At 46.8% G+C, this 21,657-nt stretch overlaps 1 protein-coding gene across 1 annotated transcript in view; it reads right to left on the bottom strand.

The window, feature by feature from the left end:
- Nucleotides 1-7,872: 7,872 nt before the first annotated feature.
- Nucleotides 7,873-21,657, bottom strand: part of LOC135530866 (zinc finger protein 395-like) — a 20,170-nt gene continuing 6,385 nt past the window's right edge. The window contains exons 6-8 of the mRNA XM_064959035.1: nt 21,565-21,657; nt 14,605-14,726; nt 7,873-9,888 (exon numbers count right to left, since the gene is read on the bottom strand). The exon at nt 21,565-21,657 is cut by the window's right edge and continues 15 nt beyond it. Of these exons, the coding sequence (XP_064815107.1) occupies nt 9,777-9,888; nt 14,605-14,726; nt 21,565-21,657 (327 nt within the window). The 3' untranslated portion in view covers nt 7,873-9,776. The remainder of the gene's footprint in view (nt 9,889-14,604; nt 14,727-21,564) is intronic.

The raw sequence follows: 21,657 nt of genomic DNA, 5'->3' as shown, positions 1-21,657 counted from the left end.
TATACCCACGGGGAAACAGAGATACAAGGAGAAGCTCCTTATACCCACGGGAAACAGAGATACAAGGAGAAGCTCCTTATACCCACGGGAAACAGAGATACAAGGAGAAGCTCCTTATACCCACGGTGAAACAGAGATACAAGGAGAAGCTCCTTATACCCACGGGGAAACGGAGATACAAGGAGAAGCTCCTTATACCCACGGGGAAACAGAGATACAAGGAGAAGCTCCTTATACCCACGGTGAAACAGATATACAAGGAGAAGCTCCTTATACCCACAGGGAAACAGAGATACAAGGAGAAGCTCCTTATACCCACGGGGAAACAGAGATACAAGGAGAAGCTCCTTATACCCACGGTGAAACAGAGATACAAGGAGAAGCTCCTTATACCCACGGTGAAACAGAGATACAAGGAGAAGCTCCTTATACCCACGGGGAAACAGAGATACAAGGAGAAGCTCCTCATACCCACGGTGAAACAGAGATACAAGGAGAAGCTCCTTATACCCATGAGTGAAAGAGAGATGCAAAGGAGAAGCTCCTTGCTGCACGGGAAACAGATACAGGAGAGGCACCTCATACCCACGGTGAACAGAAATGCATACAAGGAGAAGCTCCTTATACCCACGGGGAAACAGATACAGGGAGAGGCACCTCATACCCACGGTGAAACAGAAATGCATACAAGGAGAAGCTCCTTATACCCACGGGGAAACAGATACAAGGAGAGGCACCTCATACCCACGGTGAAACAGAGATACAAGGAGAAGCTCCTTATACCCACTGGGAAACAGAGATACAAGGAGAAGCTCCTTATACCCACGGGGAAACAGAGATACAAGGAGAAGCTCCTTATACCCACGGGAAACAGAGATAGAAGGAGAAGCTCCTTATACCCACGGGGAAACAGAGATACAGGCTCTTATACCCACGGGAAACAGATACAAGGAGAAGCTCCTATACCCACGGGAAACAGATACAAGGAGAAGCTCATATACCCACGGGAAACAGATACAAGGAGAAGCTCATATACCCACGGGGAAACAGAGATACAAGGAGAAGCTTCTTATACCCACGGGGAAACAGATACAAGGAGAGGCACCTCATACCCACGGGGAAACAGAGATACAAGGAGAAGCTCCTTATACCCACGGGGAAACAGAGATACAAGGAGAGGCTCCTCATACCCACGGGGAAACAGAGATACAAGGAGAAGCTCCTTATACCCACAGTGAAACAGAGATACAAGGAGAAGCTCCTTATACCCACGGTGAAACAGAGATACAAGGAGAAGCTCCTTATACCCACGGGGAAACAGAGATACAAGGAGAGGCTCCTCATACCCACGGGAACAGAGATACAAGGAGAAGCTCCTTATACCCACGATGAAATATGCTGGTGGGTCAGTGATGTTTTGGGGCTGTTTTAATTCCAGAGGTCCAGGGTACTGGTTGAGATTGATGGAATAATGAATTCCACCATGTATCAGGCAATTTTGTGTCAAGGCACAGATCTGGGGAAGTGTACCAGAACATTTTGTAGCATTGAAGGTCCCCAAGAACACAGTGGCCTCCATCATTCTTAAATGGAAGGATTTGGAACAAGACTCTTCTTAGAGCTGGCCGCCCGGCCAAACTGAGCAATCAGGGGAGAAGGGCCTTGATCAGGGAGGTGACCAATAACCTGATGGTCATTCTGACAGAGCTCTAGAGTTCCTCAGTGGAGATGGGAGAACCTTCCAGAGGACAATACCTCTGCAGCCTCCACCAGTGAGCCTGTATGGTACAGTGACCAGACAGGAAGCCACTCCTAAGTGAAAAGCATATGACAACCGCTTGGAGTTTACCAAAAGGCACCTAAAGGACTTTCAGACCATGAGAAACAAGATTCTCTGTTCTGATGAATCCAAGATAAGTCTTTAGCCTGAATGCCAAGTGTCACGTCTGGAAACCTGGCACCGTCCTTACGGCGAAGCATGGTGGTGGCAGCATCATGTTGTGGGGATGTTTTTCAGGGGCAGGGACTAGGAAACTAGTCACGATTGATGGAAAGATGAAGGGGTAAAGTACATAGAGATCCTTGATGAAAACCTGCTCCAGAGCACTCCAGAACGTGACTGGGGTGAGAGGTTCACCTTCCAACATGACAACAACCTTAAGCACAGCCAAGACAATGCAGGAGTGGTTTAGGAACAAGACCTGAGAGGCCCAGACTTGAACCTGATCAAACATCAGAGACCTGAAAACAGCTGTGCAGCTGACGTTCCCATCCAACCTGACAGAGCTTCAAAGGATCTGCAGAGAAGAATGGGAGAAACACCCCAAATACAAGTGTTCCAAGTATCATACCCAACAAGACTCGTGGCTGTAATCACTGCCAAAGGTCCTGAATACTTATGTAAATGTAATAACGTTTTTTATATATATATATATTTGCAAACATTTCTAAAAAACTGTTTTTGCTTATGTCATTATGGGGTATTGTGTGTGGATTTATGAGGAAATAAGCAATTTAATCCATTTTAGAATAAGGCTGTAACGTAGCAACATTTGGAAAAAATCAAGGGGTCTGAATACTTTCCGAATGCTCTGTACACTACATGGCAAAAGTATCTTCCAGTATGTGGACACCCCTTCAAATTAGTGGATTTGGCAATTTCAGCTACACCTGTTGCTGACAGGTATATAAAATTGAGCACACCGCCATGCAATCTCCACAGACAAACATTGGCAGTAGAATGGCCTGAAGAGCTCAGTGACTTTCAACATGGCACCATCAGTATGCCATCTTCCAATAGGTCAGTTCGTCAATTATCTGCCCTGCTAGAGCTGCCCGGTCAACTGTACGTGTTGTTATTGTGAAGTGGAAACGTCTAGGAGCAACAACGGCTCAGCCGCAAAGTGGTAGGCCACACAAGCTCACAGAAGGGGAACGCCAAGTGCTGAAGCACGTAGCCTGTACAAATCATCTGTCCTCGGTTGCCACACTCACTACCGAGTTCCAAACTGTCTCTGGAAGCAACGTCAACTGTGCTGTTTGTTGGGGCTTCATGAAATGAGTTTCCATGGCCGAGCAGCCATGCACAAGCCTAGAATCACAATGTAATGCCAAGCATAGAGGCTCCAGTGATGTTAAGCTCGCCGCCATTGGACTCTGGAGCAGTGGAAACACATTCTCTGGAATGATGAATCACACTTCACTATCTGGCAGTTTGTGTGAGCGAATCTGGGTCTTGATAAACCATTTTTACGATATAGCATCACAGACAGTGGGGCAACACTGCCCCCTGGTGTTAGTAGAGTAGAATCCGCATACGAGACAGTAGGGTAATACTGCCCCCTGGTGTTAGTAGAGTAGAATCAGCATACCAGACAGTAGGGCAACACTGCCCAATGGGTGTTAGTAGAGGAGAATCAGCATACCAGACAGTAGGGCAACACTGCCCCCTGGTGTTAGTAGAGTAGAATCATACGAGACAGTAGTACAACACTGCCCCTGTGTTGGTAGAGTAGAATCAGCATACCAGACAGTAGTGCAACACTGCCCCCTGGTGTTGGTAGAGTAGAATCAGCATACCAGACAGTAGGGCAACACTGCCCACTGGTGTTAGTAGAGTAGAATCATCATACCAGACAGTAGGGCAACACTGCCCCCTGGTGTTGGTAGAGTAGAATCAGCATACCAGAAAGTAGGGCAACACTGCCCCTGGTGTTAGTAGAGTTTAATCATCATACCAGACAGTAGGGCAACACTGCCACTGGTATTTGTAATGTAGATCATGTCCTGCATTTGTCTTCCAGTATACATACCACACTGAACTTACCAACTATCTGATTTTCCCCCAAAAGGAGACGAGAGATCATAGTGTTTGTTATGTTCTTGCTACAGTATGGAATAAAGAGTTCTTTTCTTGTCTGAAAACACTCAATAGCACAACATTATGTTATGATTCACCTGTTAGTAATAGAGAGGCCTGGTTTTGTTTTGCAGCACATCCCTTCAGGCAGTATACATCCAGTAGTCTTTTGACGTATGTAAGAGTTTGTGTGTATGTGTTAGGGAGTACATGTCTCTCGTTCATATACAAAATAACTTTGTGAATACAGTGTACATTTCTAGCCATTTGTTTAAGAGTCTTAATGAAACCTGTATAGAGAGAAATGTAATAAATGAGTTTGCTATTCCTCTTGCTGATTGTAATTCAGAAAACTCATCATTGTCCCGGTATTCCCTGTTTAAAAAAAATGTATTTATTATTTACTTTATTTGACTGTGTTTTTAATAACTTTAGACATGTTTCTTCTGTCATTAGAAGGATGTTTGTAAAAATGCAGTCTAACGTGGCCTGATCCCTTGGGAGTGGTTCAATACCTCAATCCAGTCAGGACCATAACACTGTCTTATACAGACCATAACACTGTCTCATACAGACCATAACACTGTCTTATACAGACCATAACACTGTCTCATACAGACCATAACACTGTCTTATACAGACCATAACACTGTCTAATATACAGACCATAACACTGTCTTATACAGACCATAACACTGTCTCATACAGACCCATAACACTGTCTTATACAGACCATAACACTGTCTTATACAGACCATAACACTGTCTCATACAGACCATAACACTGTCTTATACAATTCATAACTTGCTATCTTACACAGTCAGGACCATAACACTGTCTTATACAGACCATAACACTGTCTATACAGACCATAACACTGTCTTATACAGACCATAACACTGTCTTATACAGACCATAACACTGTCTTATACAGACCATAGCACTCTCTTACATGTCAGGGACCATAACACTGTCTCATACAGACCATAACACTGTCTTATACAGACCATAACACTGTCTCATACAGACCATAACACTGTCTCATACAGACCATAACACTGTCTCATACAGACCATAACACTGTCTCATACAGACCATAACACTGTCTTATACAGACCATAACACTGTCTTATACAGACCATAACACTGTCTTATACAGACCATAACACTGTCTTATACAGACCATAACACTGCTTATACAGACCATAACACTGTCTTATACAGACCATAACACTGTCTTATACAGTCAGGACCATAACACTGTCTTATACAGACCATAACACTGTCTCATACAGACCATAACACTGTCTCATACAGACCATAACACTGTCTTATACAGACCATAACACTGTCTCATACAGACCATAACACTGCCTTATACAGACCATAACACTGTCTTATACAGACCATAACACTGTCTTATACAGTCAGGACCATAACACTGTCTTATACAGACCATAACACTGTCTTATACAGACCATAACACTGTCTCATACAGACCATAACACAGTCTCATACAGACCATAACACTGTCTTATACAGACCATAACACTGTCTTATACAGACCATAACACTGTCTTATACAGACCATAACACTGTCTTATATAGACAGGACCATAACACTGTCTTATACAGACCATAACACTGTCTTATACAGACCATAACACTGTCTTATACAGTCAGGACCATAACACTGTCTTATACAGACCATAACACTGTCTCATACAGACCATAACACTGCCTTATACAGACCATAACACTGTCTTATACAGACCATAACACTGTCTTATACAGTCAGGACCATAACACTGTCTTATACAGACCATAACACTGTCTTATACAGACCATAACACTGTCTTATACAGACAGGACCATAACACTGCCTTATACAGACCATAACACTGTCTCATACAGACCATAACACTGTCTTATACAGACCATAACACTGTCTAATACAGACCATAACACTGTCTTATACAGACCATAACACTGTCTCATACAGACCATAACACTGTCTTATACAGACCATAACACTGTCTTATACAGACCATAACACTGTCTCATACAGACCATAACACTGTCTTACACAGTCAGGACCATAACACTGTCTTATACAGACCATAACACTGTCTTATACAGACCATAACACTGTCTTATACAGACCATAGCACTCTCTTATACAGTCAGGACCATAACACTGTCTCATACAGACCATAACACTGTCTTATACAGACCATAACACTGTCTCATACAGACCATATCACTGTCTCATACAGACCATAACACTGTCTCATACAGACCATAACACTGTCTCATACAGACCATAACACTGTCTTATACAGACCATAACACTGTCTTATACAGACCATAACACTGTCTTATACAGACCATAACACTGTCTTATACAGACCATAACACTGTCTTATACAGTCAGGACCATAACACTGTCTTATACAGACCATAACACTGTCTCATACAGACCATAACACTGTCTCATACAGACCATAACACTGTCTTATACAGACCATAACACTGTCTCATACAGACCATAACACTGTCTCATACAGACCATAACACTGTCTCATACAGACCATAACACTGTCTTATACAGACCATAACACTGTCTTATACAGACCATAACACTGTCTTATACAGACCATAACACTGTCTTATATAGACAGGACCATAACACTGTCTTATACAGACCATAACACTGTCTTATACAGTCAGGACCATAACACTGTCTTATACAGACCATAACACTGTCTCATACAGACCATAACACTGCCTTATACAGACCATAACACTGTCTTATACAGACCATAACACTGTCTTATACAGACAGGACCATAACACTGTCTTATACAGTCAGGACCATAACACTGTCTTATACAGACCATAACACTGTCTCATACAGACCATAACACTGTCTCATACAGACCATAACACTGCCTTATACAGACCATAACACTGTCTTATACAGACCATAACACTGTCTTATACAGTCAGGACCATAACACTGTCTTATACAGACCATAACACTGTCTTATACAGACCATAACACTGTCTTATACAGACCATAACACTGTCTTATACAGACCATAACACTGTCTTATACAGACCATAACACTGTCTTATACAGACCATAACACTGTCTTATACAGTCAGGACCATAACACTGTCTTATACAGACCATAACACTGTCTCATACAGACCATAACACTGTCTCATACAGACCATAACACTGTCTCATACAGACCATAACACTGTCTTATACAGACCATAACACTGTCTTATACAGACCATAACACTGTCTTATACAGACCATAACACTGTCTTATACAGACCATAACACTGTCTTATACAGTCAGGACCATAACACTGTCTTATACAGACCATAACACTGTCTTATACAGACCATAACACTGTCTTATACAGACCATAACACTGTCTTATACAGACCATAACACTGTCTTATACAGACCATAACACTGTCTTATACAGTCAGGACCATAACACTGTCTTATACAGACCATAACACTGTCTTATACAGACCATAACACTGTCTTATACAGACCATAACACTGTCTTATACAGACCATAACACTGTCTTATACAGACCATAACACTGTCTTATACAGACCATAACACTGTCTTATACAGACCATAACACTGTCTTATACAGACCATAACACTGTCTTATACAGACCATAACACTGTCTTATACAGACCATAACACTGTCTTATACAGACCATAACACTGTCTTATACAGACCATAACACTGTCTTATCCAGACCATAACACTGTCTCATACAGACCATAACACTGTCTTATACAGACCATAACACTGTCTTATACAGTCAGGACCATAACACTGTTCACCAAGACGGGGTAGAGTGAAATACTGTATGGAAAAACTGACTCGAGTCAAACCACAACGAGTCAAACCAAATGTAGCTTATTCGTCATTATCCTTGTAAAATACATGTTTAAATAAAATGTGCCAGAACATGACATTAAACTCTTTATATAACAATAAAAAAAACACAAAAATACAAAATAGTCCAAAAGATCTCATAGATAGCATATCACATTGAGGTATAGGTCGTCCATTGCTGAGGAGAGACATGTTCTCAGTGGGAGGTGAGGAGAGACAGGTTGTCAGTGGGAGGTGAGGAGAGACAGGTTGTCAGTGGGAGGTGAGGAGAGACAGGTTCTCAGTGGGAGGTGAGGAGAGACAGGTTCTCAGTGGGAGGTGAGGAGAGACAGGTTCTCAGTGGGAGGTGAGGAGAGACAGGTTCTCAGTGGGAGGTGAGGAGAGACATGTTCTCAGAGGGAGGTGAGGAGAGACATGAGAGGTGAGGAGAGACATGTTCTCAGTGGGAGGTGAGGAGAGACAGGTTCTCAGTGAGAGGTGAGGAGAGACAGGTTCTCAGTGGGAGGTGAGGAGAGACAGGTTCTCAGTGGGAGGTGAGGAGAGACAGGTTCTCAGTGGGAGGTGAGGAGAGACATGAGAGGTGAGGAGAGACAGGTTCTCAGTGGGAGGTGAGGAGAGACATGAGAGGTGAGGAGAGACAGGTTCTCAGTGGGAGGTGAGGAGAGACATGAGAGGTGAGGAGAGACGTGTTCTCAGTGGGAGGTGAGGAGAGACAGGTTCTCAGTGAGAGGTGAGGAGAGACAGGTTCTCAGTGGGAGGTGAGGAGAGACAGGTTGTCAGTGGGAGGTGAGGAGAGACATGAGAGGTGAGGAGAGACATGTTCTCAGTGGGAGGTGAGGAGAGACAGGTTCTCAGTGGGAGGTGAGGAGAGACAGGTTCTCAGTGGGAGGTGAGGAGAGACAGGTTCTCAGTGGGAGGTGAGGAGAGACAGGTTCTCAGTGGGAGGTGAGGAGAGACAGGTTCTCAGTGGGAGGTGAGGAGAGACAGGTTGTCAGTGGGAGGTGAGGAGAGACAGGTTGTCAGTGGGAGGTGAGGAGAGACAGGTTGTCAGTGGGAGGTGAGGAGAGACAGGTTGTCAGTGGGAGGTGAGGAGAGACAGGTTCTCAGTGGGAGGTGAGGAGAGACATGAGAGGTGAGGAGAGACAGGTTCTCAGTGGGAGGTGAGGAGAGACAGGTTCTCAGTGAGAGGTGAGGAGAGACAGGTTCTCAGTGGGAGGTGAGGAGAGACATGAGAGGTGAGGAGAGACATGTTCTCAGTGGGAGGTGAGGAGAGACATGAGAGGTGAGGAGAGACAGGTTCTCAGTGGGAGGTGAGGAGAGACATGTTCTCAGTGGGAGGTGAGGAGAGACATGAGAGGTGAGGAGAGACATGAGAGGTGAGGAGAGACGTGTATCCTGGGGCCAGATCTGTTTGTGCTGTATAGAAGAAGAAGTTGGAGAACATTTAAGGATGAAGCACCTTGCTCAACCCGGGATGGAAACTAAACCAGCCCGCCAGATCGGGCTTGTACTTTTCAGATCGGGCTTGTACTTTTCAGATCGGGCTAGTAGAAAATGTGCCACACTAGCCCGCCAGGACGGTCTAAAGTTTGTCCTTAGAAATATCGCATGGCACAGACTTTTGAGCCGATTGTTACCCAGGGTTACAAGCCAGTACCCCAAAAAGTTCGGTCCCTGTGTATAACTAACTCCTATGGTCGTTGTCATGCCACACAGCACCAACAGGTCTGGGACCAGGCTAGGAAGGACGAACATTGTAGGCCTACCACGTCATAATATCAACTACTAGCTACTAACATCACACACACTGACTCACTGCTCAGGTCAACTTTTACATTTTTTTTAAAATACAGAAATCACTTTATTCCTTGAGGGGAAAAACAAGGTAGAAAAAAACAGTTGTTCTTGCTGGCTAACAGGCCCTGGTTGTGATCGTGACCTCTCTCTTTTTTCCATCATCTGTCGTTCGCGCCCTCGTTTAGTCTGTGAAGCGCTGGCACGCTTTCTTCCAGCGACAGGCCGTGCACCACTGCTCCTTGTGCTCCACTCCGTACACCTTACGACACTTCTTAGCCTCCCCTCGTCCCTTCCTACAGGGATGAAACACAGGAAACGTGTCAACCTCCCCTCGTAACTTCCTACAGGGATGAAACACAACAAACGTGTCAACCTCCCCTCGTCCCTTCCTACAGGGATGAAACACAGGAAACGTGTCAACCTCCCCTCGTACCTTCCTACAGGGATGAAACACAACAAACGTGTCAACCTCCCCTCGTCCCTTCCTACAGGGATGAAACACAGGAAACGTGTCAACCTCCCCTCGTCCCTTCCTACAGGGATGAAACACAACAAACGTGTCAACCTCCCCTCGTCCCTTCCTACAGGGATGAAACACAGGGAAACGTGTCAACCTCCCCTCGTCCCTTCCTACAGGGATGAAACACAGGAAACGTGTCAACCTCCCTCGTCCCTTCCTACAGGGATGAAACACAGGAAACGTGTCAACCTCCCCTCGTCCCTTCCTACAGGGATGAAACACAACAAACGTGTCAACCTCCCCTCGTCCCTTCCTACAGGGATGAAACACAACAAACGTTTCGGCCTCCCCTCGTCCCTTCCTACAGGGATGAAACACAACAAACGTGTCGGCCTCCCCTCGTCCCTTCCTACAGGGATGAAACACAACAAACGTGTCAACCTCCCCTCGTCCCTTCCTACAGGGATGAAACACAACAAACGTGTCAACCTCCCCTCGTCCCTTCCTACAGGGATGAAACACAACAAACGTGTCAACCTCCCCTCGTCCTTCCTACAGGGATGAAACACAACAAACGTTTCGGCCTCCTCGTCCCTTCCTACAGGGATGAAACACAAGAAACGTTTTCGGCCTCCCCTCGTCCCTTCCTACAGGGATGAAACACAAGAAACTTTTCGGCCTCCCCCTCGTCCCTTCCTACAGGGATGAAACACCACCCAGCAAACCAGGAACAGTCCCAGAACATTATGACGTTCTCTTAATCAAATAACAATCAAATAAGTCTGTTTTAATGTCGTTCATAGTAGATGTGATTTAGGTTTAACATAATATTCCCATTGATGTTCACACAATATACATTTAAACTTGTCTTGGAGGTCCTCGGAAGATTTAGAAAATGTTATATTTGTCACATCTTCTACCGAAGTCGTTGCCTCTCCTTGTTCGGGCGGTGCTCGGCGTTCGACGTCACCGGTCTTCTAGCCATCATTGATCCATTTTTCATTTTCCAATTGGTTTTGTCTTGTCTTCCCACACACCTGTTTTCAATCCCATTCATTACCTGTTGTGTATTTAACCCTCATGTCTTTGTCAGATATTGTTTTATTGTCAGTGTTGTTTATTTGTTGTTGTGGTGGTGCGCGACGGGTCCTCGTACCCATGTTTGTTCAGGTCTGTACTGTTTAGTGTTATGGAGCCGTGGACATTTATTAAAATACTCCATTTACTCTCCATTTTGACTCTCCTGCGCCTGACAATATTTAAGTTTAGTTTAATATTACCACAACATTCTCAGCATGTAAATTAAAGAATATTGGAATATATCCCTATTACTGTTCTCACCAGATATAATTGCAATTCGTATTAGAGGACTGTATAGAGCCCCACAGTGGCGGTGTCATAATACCCATAAAACCTAGCGGCCAAACAAGGAAATGGTTCCAATAGTTTTTTCCCCCCCCATTCATTTTTAAAATGTGTCCATTTAAATCTCTCTAGGACAAGGTGACTTTTATCAATATATTCGGCTCTATTTACTCTCAGATTTGAAAAATGCTAATTAGCATCAAAGTAGACAGCATGCAAGACGACAAATCCATGCCAGCTCCTGCACGTCATCTCTAACTGACACCTTCGCTAACAGGTATTGTGTCAATTTAAAACTTGCACAAGACAGTTCACAGAATTGCCAATTTAAAGAAATGTTGACAATTTATTCATTATTAAATTTAGCTAACATTAGATAGTTAATCCAGAGATTCTTACCTTTGCCTACGATTCGTCAATCTCATCCAGATCGTAATGGTATTTGTAGTAGCAACATTAGCAGCTAATTAGCATTTAATTTTTCTGAGGTAAATACAGGCAAATATATTGATAAAAGTCACCTTGTCCTAGAGAGATTTACAGTTATCAAATATGTCACGCCAGGGTGAGCCTACACGAAACACAGCCCTTATTTTAAGTGTAGTTGTTCCTAGATGTGGGCTGTGTTTCGTGTAGGCTCACCCTGGCGTGACATATTGATAACTGTGTAAATCCCTCTAGGACAAGGTGACTTTTATCAATACACGAAACACAGCCCTTATTTTAAGTGTAGTTGTTCCTAGATGTGGGCTGTGTTTCGTGTAGGCTCACCCTGGCGTGACATATTGATAACTTTGTAAATCTCTCTAGGACAAGGTGACTTTTATCAATATGTTTGTCTACAGGAAACACAGTCCTTATTTTAAGTGTAGTTGTTCCTAGATGTGGGCTGTGTTTCGTGTAGGCTCACCCTGGCGTGACATATTGATAACTGTGTAAATCCCTCTAGGACAAGGTGACTTTTATCAATAAACGAAACACAGCCCTTATTTTAAGTGTAGTTGTTCCTAGATGTGGGCTGTGTTTCGTGTAGGCTCACCCTGGCGTGACATATTGATAACTGTGTAAATCCCTCTAGGACAAGGTGACTTTTATCAATACACGAAACACAGCCCTTATTTTAAGTGTTTCTATAAAAAAATCCCCCTGTGGGAAAAATGAATGTTGAAAAAACGTGTGAAGTATAAGAAAACATGGGTGTGTTTGTACCACAAAATGCTCTTCAAATGTCGTGTGAATGAAATTAAAACGTGTCTCCGTATCGCCTTCAATACAGTTATCAAACGCAAATCGCCATTAAATTCAATGATGGGATGGGGGATGTAATTCCAATACGTTTTAAGTAGCTACAAATTTGCATGCTGAGAATGTTTGGGTAATATTATGTTAAATTTAAATATAAGAATTTCGAAATGTTCCGAGGACCTCAAAAACAAGGTCAAATGTATATTGTGTGAACATCAATGGAATATTACGTTAAACCTAAATCTGCGATGAAAGTAATGAAAACTTACTTATTTCATTATTACAACATTAAAGGAATGTCCTGTACCAACCTAACTTAAACATTGTATGAATGTTGTCACTATTGAGGAACATATCTCTTGTAATGTATCCACACTGTTCCCACTGCCTCATCAAATATTCTGGGAACCTTTAAAGAACTCAGAAAGGCAGTTCTGTCAACAATCTTGCAACATCAAAGGAATGTTTTTTTTTACACCCTGATACAAATATGATCTTAATGTCAGCACAGCTGGACTGTTTTGGTGTTTTGGGGAATCTATTTCTCGTCCTAAACTCCACAATGTTCTACACAACTTAAATAAATGTTTTCGGGACTTTTAAAGAACTTTAAAAAAAAATGTGTTCTGGGAATGTTCTAACAATATCAGGTAAATGTTTCTTTTTTGCAACCTAAAATAAACATTATAGAATTATCCACACAACTGGACAGTTTTTGTGTTTTTGGGAACATATCATTCTTGATGCCCCCAAAAAGTTTCCACAACCTAATGAAACATTCTGAGAACCTTTAAAGAACAGATTAAATGTGTTCTAGGAACGTTCTTACAACATCAGGTTCTATACAAACATTTTATAATTATCACTACGACGAGACAGTTTTTTGTGTTATGAGAACATTTGCCCGCGACCTAACAAATGTTCTGGGAATCTTCACAGAACCAATTTTGGTTTTCTGGGAAGACACAATCAAGAGATAATTGTAAACCCAATACATACAGTATGGTGAAAGAAAAGGAATATGATCTACCAGTACAAGAGAAAAGACCGTATAAGAGAGAATATGATTAGAGAGACACATTCTCCTTCATGTTTCTTATCTAGCTAACTAATCATGCCCTCTCGTCCCATTGGGAGAGGTGTGGAGTGTACAGACAGAGATAGAAGAGAAAGATAGAGGGGCTATAAGAGAGGAGAGATAGTTGAGACAGAGGAGAGAGGAGAGATAGTTGAGACAGAGGGGAGAGGATAGATAGTTGAGATAGTTGAGACAGAGGAGAGAGGAGAGATAGTTGAGACAGAGGGGAGAGGAGAGATAGTTGAGACAGACGGGAGAGGAGAGATAGTTGAGACAGAGGGGAGAGGAGAGATAGTTGAGACAGAGGGTAGAGGAGAGATAGTTGAGACAGAGGAGAGAGGAGAGATAGTTGAGACAAAGGAGAGAGGAGAGATAGTTGAGACAGAGGTGAGAGGAGAGATAGTTGAGACAGAGGAGAGAGGAGAGCGTAGTTGAGACAGAGGGGAGAGGAGAGATAGTTGAGACAGAGGAGAGAGGAGCGTAGTTGAGACAGAGGGAGAGGAGAGATAGTTGAGACAGAGGGGAGAGGAGAGATAGTTGAGACAGGGGGGAGAGGAGAGATAGTTGAGACAGGGGGAGAGGAGAGATAGTTGAGACAGAGGGGAGAGGAGAGATAGTTGAGACAGAGGAGAGATAGTTGAGACCACCTGATAGTTGAGACAGAGGAGAGATAGTTGAGACAGAGGAGAGATAGTTGAGACAGAGGAGAGATAGTTGAGACAGAGGAGAGATAGTTGAGACAGAGGTGAGATAGTTGAGACAGAGGGGAGAGGAGAAGAGAGGGGAGGCTAAATGGTGCTTAACTAAAGAAGAGGAGCGAGGAGAAGACAAGAGAGAGAAGAGAGGGTACACAGTGAGTACCTGAAGGAGCATTGAGCGCGTGACGGAGAGGCTGCTCTCATGGTGGTTAGCCTGTTGGTGGCGCTGTTCTGTTGAAGCCACTGTTCTCCCACACTCACAGACCTGCAGCGACCCCTCACCACCTGTAGTGGACAAAAGATAGGAAGCAGGTGGAGGGGAGGAGATGAGGGAGGGAGGGAGGAGGGAGGGAGGGAGGGAGGGAGGGAGGGAGGGAGGGAGGGAGGGAGGGAGGGAGGGAGGGAGGGAGGGAGGGAGGGAGGGAGGGAGGGAGGGAGGGAGGGAGGGAGGGAGGGAGGGAGGGGAGGGGAATACTTAGATAAGTATGGCATCTCTTGTATTAAGAAATCATTAAATAGTCACAATTAATATCACATCCAGCTGTTGTCCTACTGGTGCTCTGCTGGAGATAGATATCAGGAGATAAATATCAGGAGATAGGTACCAGGAGATAAATATCAGGAGATAAATATCAGGAGATAGATACCAGGAGATAGATATCAGGAGATAGATACCAGGAGATAAATATCAGGAGATAGATACCAGGAGATAGATACCAGGAGATAGATATCAGGAGATAAATATCAGGAGATAGATATCAGGAGATAGATACCAGGAGATAAATATCAGGAGATAAACATCAGGAGATAAATATCAGGAGATAGATACCAGGAGATAAATATCAGGAGATAAATATCAGGAGATAGATACCAGGAGATAAATATCAGGAGATAAACATCAGGAGATAAATATCAGGAGATAGATACCAGGAGATAAATATCAGGAGATAAATATCAGGAGATAGATACCAGGAGATAAATATCAGGAGATAAATATCAGGAGATAGATACCAGGAGATAGATACCAGGAGATAGATATCAGGAGATAGATATCAGGAGATAGATACCAGGAGATAAATATCAGGAGATAGATATCAGGAGATAGATACCAGGAGATAAATATCAGGAGATAGATATCAGGAGATAGATACCAGGAGATAAATATCAGGAGATAAATATCAGGAGATAGATACCAGGAGATAGATATCAGGAGATAGATATCAGGAGATAGATACCAGGAGATAAATATCAGGAGATAAATATCAGGAGATAAATATCAGGAGATAGATACCAGGAGATAAATATCAGGAGATAAATATCAGGAGATAGATACCAGGAGATAGATACCAGGAGATAGATACCAGGAGATAAATATCAGGAGATAGATACCAGGAGATAGATAGCAGGAGATAGATACCAGGAGATAGATACCAGGAGATAAATATCAGGAGATAGATACCAGGAGATAGATACCAGGAGATAGATACCAGGAGATAAATATCAGGAGATAGATACCAGGAGATAGATACCAGGAGATAGATACCAGGAGATAGATACCAGGAGATAGATACCAGGAGATAGGTACCAGGAGATAGATACCAGGAGATAGATACCAGGAGATAGATACCAGGAGATAGATACCAGGAGATAGATACCAGGAGATAGGTATCAGGAGATAGATACCAGGAGATAAATACCAGGAGATAGATACCAGGAGATAGATACCAGGAGATAGATACCAGGAGATAGATACCAGGAGATAAATACCAGGAGATAGATACCAGGAGATAAATATCAGGAGATAGATACCAGGAGATAAATATCAGGAGATAGATACCCACCCATATTCCCATTCTGGAAAGACCTGGAAGGAGAGTTGTGGTGACTGGGGTTGAGGCTAACGAGGAGGAGGAGAGAGCAGACGTACCTGAGAGTTGTGGTGACTGGGGTTGAGGCTAACGAGGAGGAGGAGAGAGCAGATGTACCTGAGAGTTGTGGTGACTGGGGTTGAGGCTAACGAGGAGGAGGAGAGAGCAGACGTACCTGAGAGTTGTGGTGACTGAGGTTGAGGCTAACGAGGAGGAGAGAGCAGGCGTGCCTGAGAGTTGTAGTGACTGGGGTTGAGGCTAATGAGGAGGAAGAGCAGACGTACCTGAGAGTTGTGGTGACTGGGGTTAGAGGCTAACGAGGAGGAGGAGAGCAGACGTGCCACAAGGAGTTGTAGTGACTGGGGTTGAGGCTAACGAGGAGGAGAGAGCAGACGTACCTGAGAGTTGTGGTGACTGGGGGTTGAGGCTAACGAGGGAGGAGGAGAGCAGGCGTACCTGAGAGTTGTGGTGACTGGGGTTGAGGCTAACGAGGAGAGGAGAGCAGCGTACCTGAGAGTTGTGGTGACTGGGGTTGGGAGGCTAACGAGGAGGAGGAAGGCAGACGTACCTGAGAGTTGTGGTGACTGGGGTTGAGGCTAACGAGGAGGAGGAGAGCAGACGTACCTGAGAGTTGTGGTGACTGGGGTTGAGGCTAACGAGGAGGAGGAGAGCAGACGTGCCTGAGAGTTGTGGTGACTGGGGTTGAGGCTAACGAGGAGGAGGAGAGAGCAGAGCGTGCCTGAGGTTGTGGTGACTGGGGTTGAGGCTGCGGGAGGAGGAGAGAGCAGACGTACCTGAGAGTTATGGTGACTGGGGTTGAGGCTAACGAGGAGGAGGAGAGAGCAGACGTACCTGAGAGTTGTGGTGACTGGGGTTGAGGCTAACGAGGAGGAGGAGGAGAGCAGACGTACCTGAGAGTTGTGGTGACTGGGGTTGAGGCTAACGAGGAGGGAAGAGAGCAGACGTACCTGAGAGTTGTGGTGACTGGGGTTGAGGCTAACGAGGAGGAGGAGAGAGCAGACGTACCTGAGAGTTGTGGTGACTGGGGTTGAGGCTAACGAGGAGGAGGAGGAGAGCAGACGTACCTGAGAGTTGTGGTGACTGGGGTTGAGGCTAACGAGGAGGAGGAGAGCAGACGTACCTGAGAGTTGTGGTGACTGGGGTTGAGGCTAACGAGGAGGAGGAGAGAGTTGTGGTGACTGGGGTTGAGGCTAACGAGGAGGAGGGAGAGCAGACGTACCTGAGAGTTGTGGTGACTGGGGTTGAGGCTAACGAGGAGGAGAGCAGACGTACCTGAGGGTTGTGGTGACTGGGGTTAAACCGAGGAGGAGGAGGAGTTGTGGTGACTGGGGTTGAGGCTAACGAGGAGGAGGAGAGCAGACGTGCCTGAGAGTTGTGGTGACTGGGGTTGAGGCTAACGAGAGGGGAGAGAGTTGTGGTGACTGGGGTTGAGGCTGCGAGGAGGAGGAGAGAGTTGTGGTGACTGGGGTTGAGGCTAACGAGGAGGAGGAGAGAGCAGACGTACCTGAGGAGTTGTGGTGACTGGGGTTGAGGCTAACGAGGAGGAGGAGGAGAGCAGACGACCTGAGGAGTTGGTGACTGGGGTTGAGGCTAACGAGGAGGAGGGAGAGCAGACGTACCTGAGAGTTGTGGTGACTGGGGTTGAGGCTAACGAGGAGGAGGAGGGAGAGCAGACATACAGGAGAGTTATGGTGACTGGGGTTGAGGCTAACGAGGAGGAGGAAGAGCAGGCTACCTGAGAGTTGTGGTGACTGGGGTTGAGGCTAGCAACGAGGGAGGAGAGAGCAGACGTACCTGAGAGTTGTGGTGACTGGGGTTGAGGCTAACGGGGAGAGAAAGAGAGCAGACGTACCTGAGGAGTTGTGGTGACTGGGGTTGAGGCTAACGAGGAGGAGAGAGCAGACGTGCCCTGAAGTTGTGGTGACTGGGGTTGAGGCTAACGAGGAGGAGGAGGAGAGCAGACGTACCTGAGTTGTGGTGACTGGGGTTGAGGCTAACGAGGAGGAGGAGAGCAGGCGTGCCTGAGAGTTGTGGTGACTGGGGTTGAGGCTAACGAGGAGGAGGAGAGTTGTGGTGACTGGGGTTGAGGCTAACGAGGAGGGGAGGAGGAGAGCAGACATACCTGAGAGTTGTGGTGACTGGGGTTGAGGCTAGCAGGAGGAGGGGGCAGGCGTACCTGAGTTGTGGTGACTGGGGTTGAGGCTAACGAGGAGGAGGAGAGAGTTGTGGTGACTGGGGTTGAGGCTAACGGACTGGAGAGACGCACCTGAGAGTTGTGGTGACTGGGGTTGAGGCTAACGAGGAGGAGGAGAGAGTTGTGGTGACTGGGGTTGAGGCCGGGGAGGAGGAGAGTTGTGGTGACTGGGGTTGAGGCTAACGAGGAGGAGGAGAGAGCAGACGTACCTGAGAGTTGTGGTGACTGGGGTTGAGGCTAACGAGGAGGAGGAGGAGAGCAGACGTACCTGAGAGTTGTGGTGACTGGGGTTGAGGCTAACGAGGAGGAGGAGGAGAGCAGACATACCTGAGAGTTGTGGTGACTGGGGTTGAGGCTAACGAGGAGGGGGAGAGCAGACGTACCTGAGAGTTGTGGTGACTGGGGTTGAGGCTAACGAGGAGGAGGAGAGAGCAGACGTACCTGAGAGTTGTGGTGACTGGGGTTGAGGCTAACGAGGAGGAGGAGAGAGCAGACGTACCTGGGAGTTGTGGTGACTGGGGTTGAGGCTAACGAGGAGGAGGAGAGATCAGACGTACCTGAGAGTTGTGGTGACTGGGGTTGAGGCTAACGAGGGAGGAGGAGAGAGCAGACGCACCTGAGAGTTGTGGTGACTGGGGTTGAGGCTAACGAGAAGGAGAAGAGAGCAGGCGTACCTGGGAGAGTTGTGGTGACTGGGGTTGAGGCTAACGAGGAGGAGGAGAGAGCAGACGTACCTGAGAGTTGTGGTGACTGGGGTTGAGGCTAACGAGGAGGAGGAGAGAGCAGACGTACCTGCGAGTTGTGGTGACTGGGGTTGAAGCTAACGAGGAGGAGAGAGCAGACGTACCTGAGAGTTGTGGTGACTGGGGTTGAGGCTAACGAGGAGGAGGAGGAGGAGGCGTGCCTGAGAGTTGTGGTGACTGGGGTTGAGGCTAACGAGGAGGAGGAGAGAGTTTGGTGACTGGGGTTGAGGCTAACGAGGAGGAGGAGAGCAGACGTACCTGAGAGTTGTGGTGACTGGGGTTGAGGCTAACGAGGAGGAGGAGAGAGCAGACGTACCTGAGAGTTGTGGTGACTGGGGTTGAGGCTAACGAGGAGGAGGAGAGAGCAGACGTACCTGAGAGTTGTGGTGACTGGGGTTGAGGCTAACGAGGAGGAGGAGAGAGTTGTGGTGACTGGGGTTGAGGCTAACGAGGAGGAGGAGAGAGTTGTGGTGACTGGGGTTGAGGCTAACGAGGAGGAGGAGAGAGTTGTGGTGACTGGGGTTGAGGCTAACGAGGAGGAGGAGAGAGTTGTGGTGACTGGGGGTTGAGGCTAACGAGGAGGAGGAGAGAGCAGACGTACCTGAGAGTTGTAGTGACTGGGGTTGAGGCTAACGAGGAGGAGGAGAGAGTTGTGGTGACTGGGGTTGAGGCTAACGAGGAGGAGGAGAGAGTTGTGGTGACTGGGGGTTAGGCTGAGGCTGAGGAGGAGGAGAGCAGACGTGCCTGAGGAGTTGTGGTGACTGGGGATGAGGCTAACGAGGAGGAGGAGAGGGAGTTGTGGTGACTGGGGTTGAGGCTAACGAGGAGGAGGAGAGAGTTGTGGTGACTGGGGTTGAGGCTAACGAGGAGGAGGAGAGCAGACGTACCTGAGAGTTGTGGTGACTGGGGGTTGAGGCTAACGAGGAGGAGGGGAGAGAGTTGTGGTGACTGGGGTTGAGGCTAACGAGGAGGAGGGAGAGTTGTGGTGACTGGGGTTGAGGCTAACGAGGAGGAGGAGAGAGTTGTGGTGACTGGGGTTGAGGCTAACGAGGAGAGGAGGGGGAGAGAGTTGTGGTGACTGGGGTTGAGGCTAACGAGGAGGAGAGAGAGTTGTGGTGACTGGGGTTGAGGCTAGGAGGAGGAGGAGAGAGTTGTGGTGACTGGGGTTGAGGCTAACGAGGAGGAGGAGAGAGCAGACGTACCTGAGAGTTGTAGTGACTGGGGTTGAGGCTAACGAGGAGGAGGAGAGAGTTGTGGTGACTGGGGTTGAGGCTAACGAGGAGGAGGAGAGAGTTGTGGTGACTGGGGTTGAGGCTAACGAGGAGGAGGAGAGCAGACGTACCTGAGAGTTGTGGTGACTGGGGTTGAGGCTAACGAGGAGGAGGGAGAGAGTTGTGGTGACTGGGGTTGAGGCTAACGAGGAGGAGGAGAGAGTTGTGGTGACTGGGGTTGAGGCTAATGAGGAGGAGGAGAGCAGACGTACCTGAGAGTTGTGGTGACTGGGGTTGAGGCTAACGAGGAGGAGGAGAGAGTTGTGGTGACTGGGGTTGAGGCTAACGAGGAGGAGGAGAGAGTTGTGGTGACTGGGGTTGAGGCTAACGAGGAGGAGGAGAGGGCAGACGTACCTGAGAGTTGTGGTGACTGGGGTTGAGGCTAACGAGGAGGAGGAGAGCAGACGTACCTGAGAGTTGTGGTGACTGGGGTTGAGGCTAACGAGGAGGAGGAGAGAGCAGACGTACCTGAGAGTTGTGGTGACTGGGGTTGAGGCTAACGAGGAGGAGGAGAGAGTTGTGGTGACTGGGGTTGAGGCTAACGAGGAGGAGGAGAGAGTTGTGGTGACTGGGGTTGAGGCTAACGAGGAGGAGGAGAGAGCAGACGTACCTGAGAGTTGTGGTGACTGGGGTTGAGGCTAACGAGGAGGAGGAGAGCAGACGTACCTGAGAGTTGTGATGACTGGGGTTGAGGCTAACGAGGAGGAGGAGAGAGTTGTGGTGACTGGGGTTGAGGCTAACGAGGAGGAGGAGAGAGCAGACGTACCTGAGAGTTGTGGTGACTGGGGTTGAGGCTAACGAGGAGGAGGAGGAGAGCAGACGTACCTGAGAGTTGTGGTGACTGGGGTTGAGGCTAACGAGGAGGAGGAGAGAGTTGTGGTGACTGGGGTTGAGGCTAACGAGGAGGAGGAGAGAGCAGACGTACCTGAGAGTTGTGGTGACTGGGGTTGAGGCTAACGAGGAGGAGGAGAGAGTTGTGGTGACTGGGGTTGAGGCTAACGAGGAGGAGGAGGAGAGCAGACATACCTGAGAGTTGTGGTGACTGGGCTGGTTAGAGACGGTGAGAGGGGGAGGGGTCCAACAACAGGGGGCGGAGTTGTGACAGGACACCGTCACCTG

Source organism: Oncorhynchus masou, unplaced genomic scaffold (genome assembly GCF_036934945.1).
Source record: "Oncorhynchus masou masou isolate Uvic2021 unplaced genomic scaffold, UVic_Omas_1.1 unplaced_scaffold_1443, whole genome shotgun sequence".
In the NCBI taxonomy this organism is placed as follows: domain Eukaryota; kingdom Metazoa; phylum Chordata; class Actinopteri; order Salmoniformes; family Salmonidae; genus Oncorhynchus; species Oncorhynchus masou.
The sequence above is the reverse complement of the archived record's forward strand: the minus strand, read 5'-3'. Positions and strand labels throughout refer to the sequence as shown.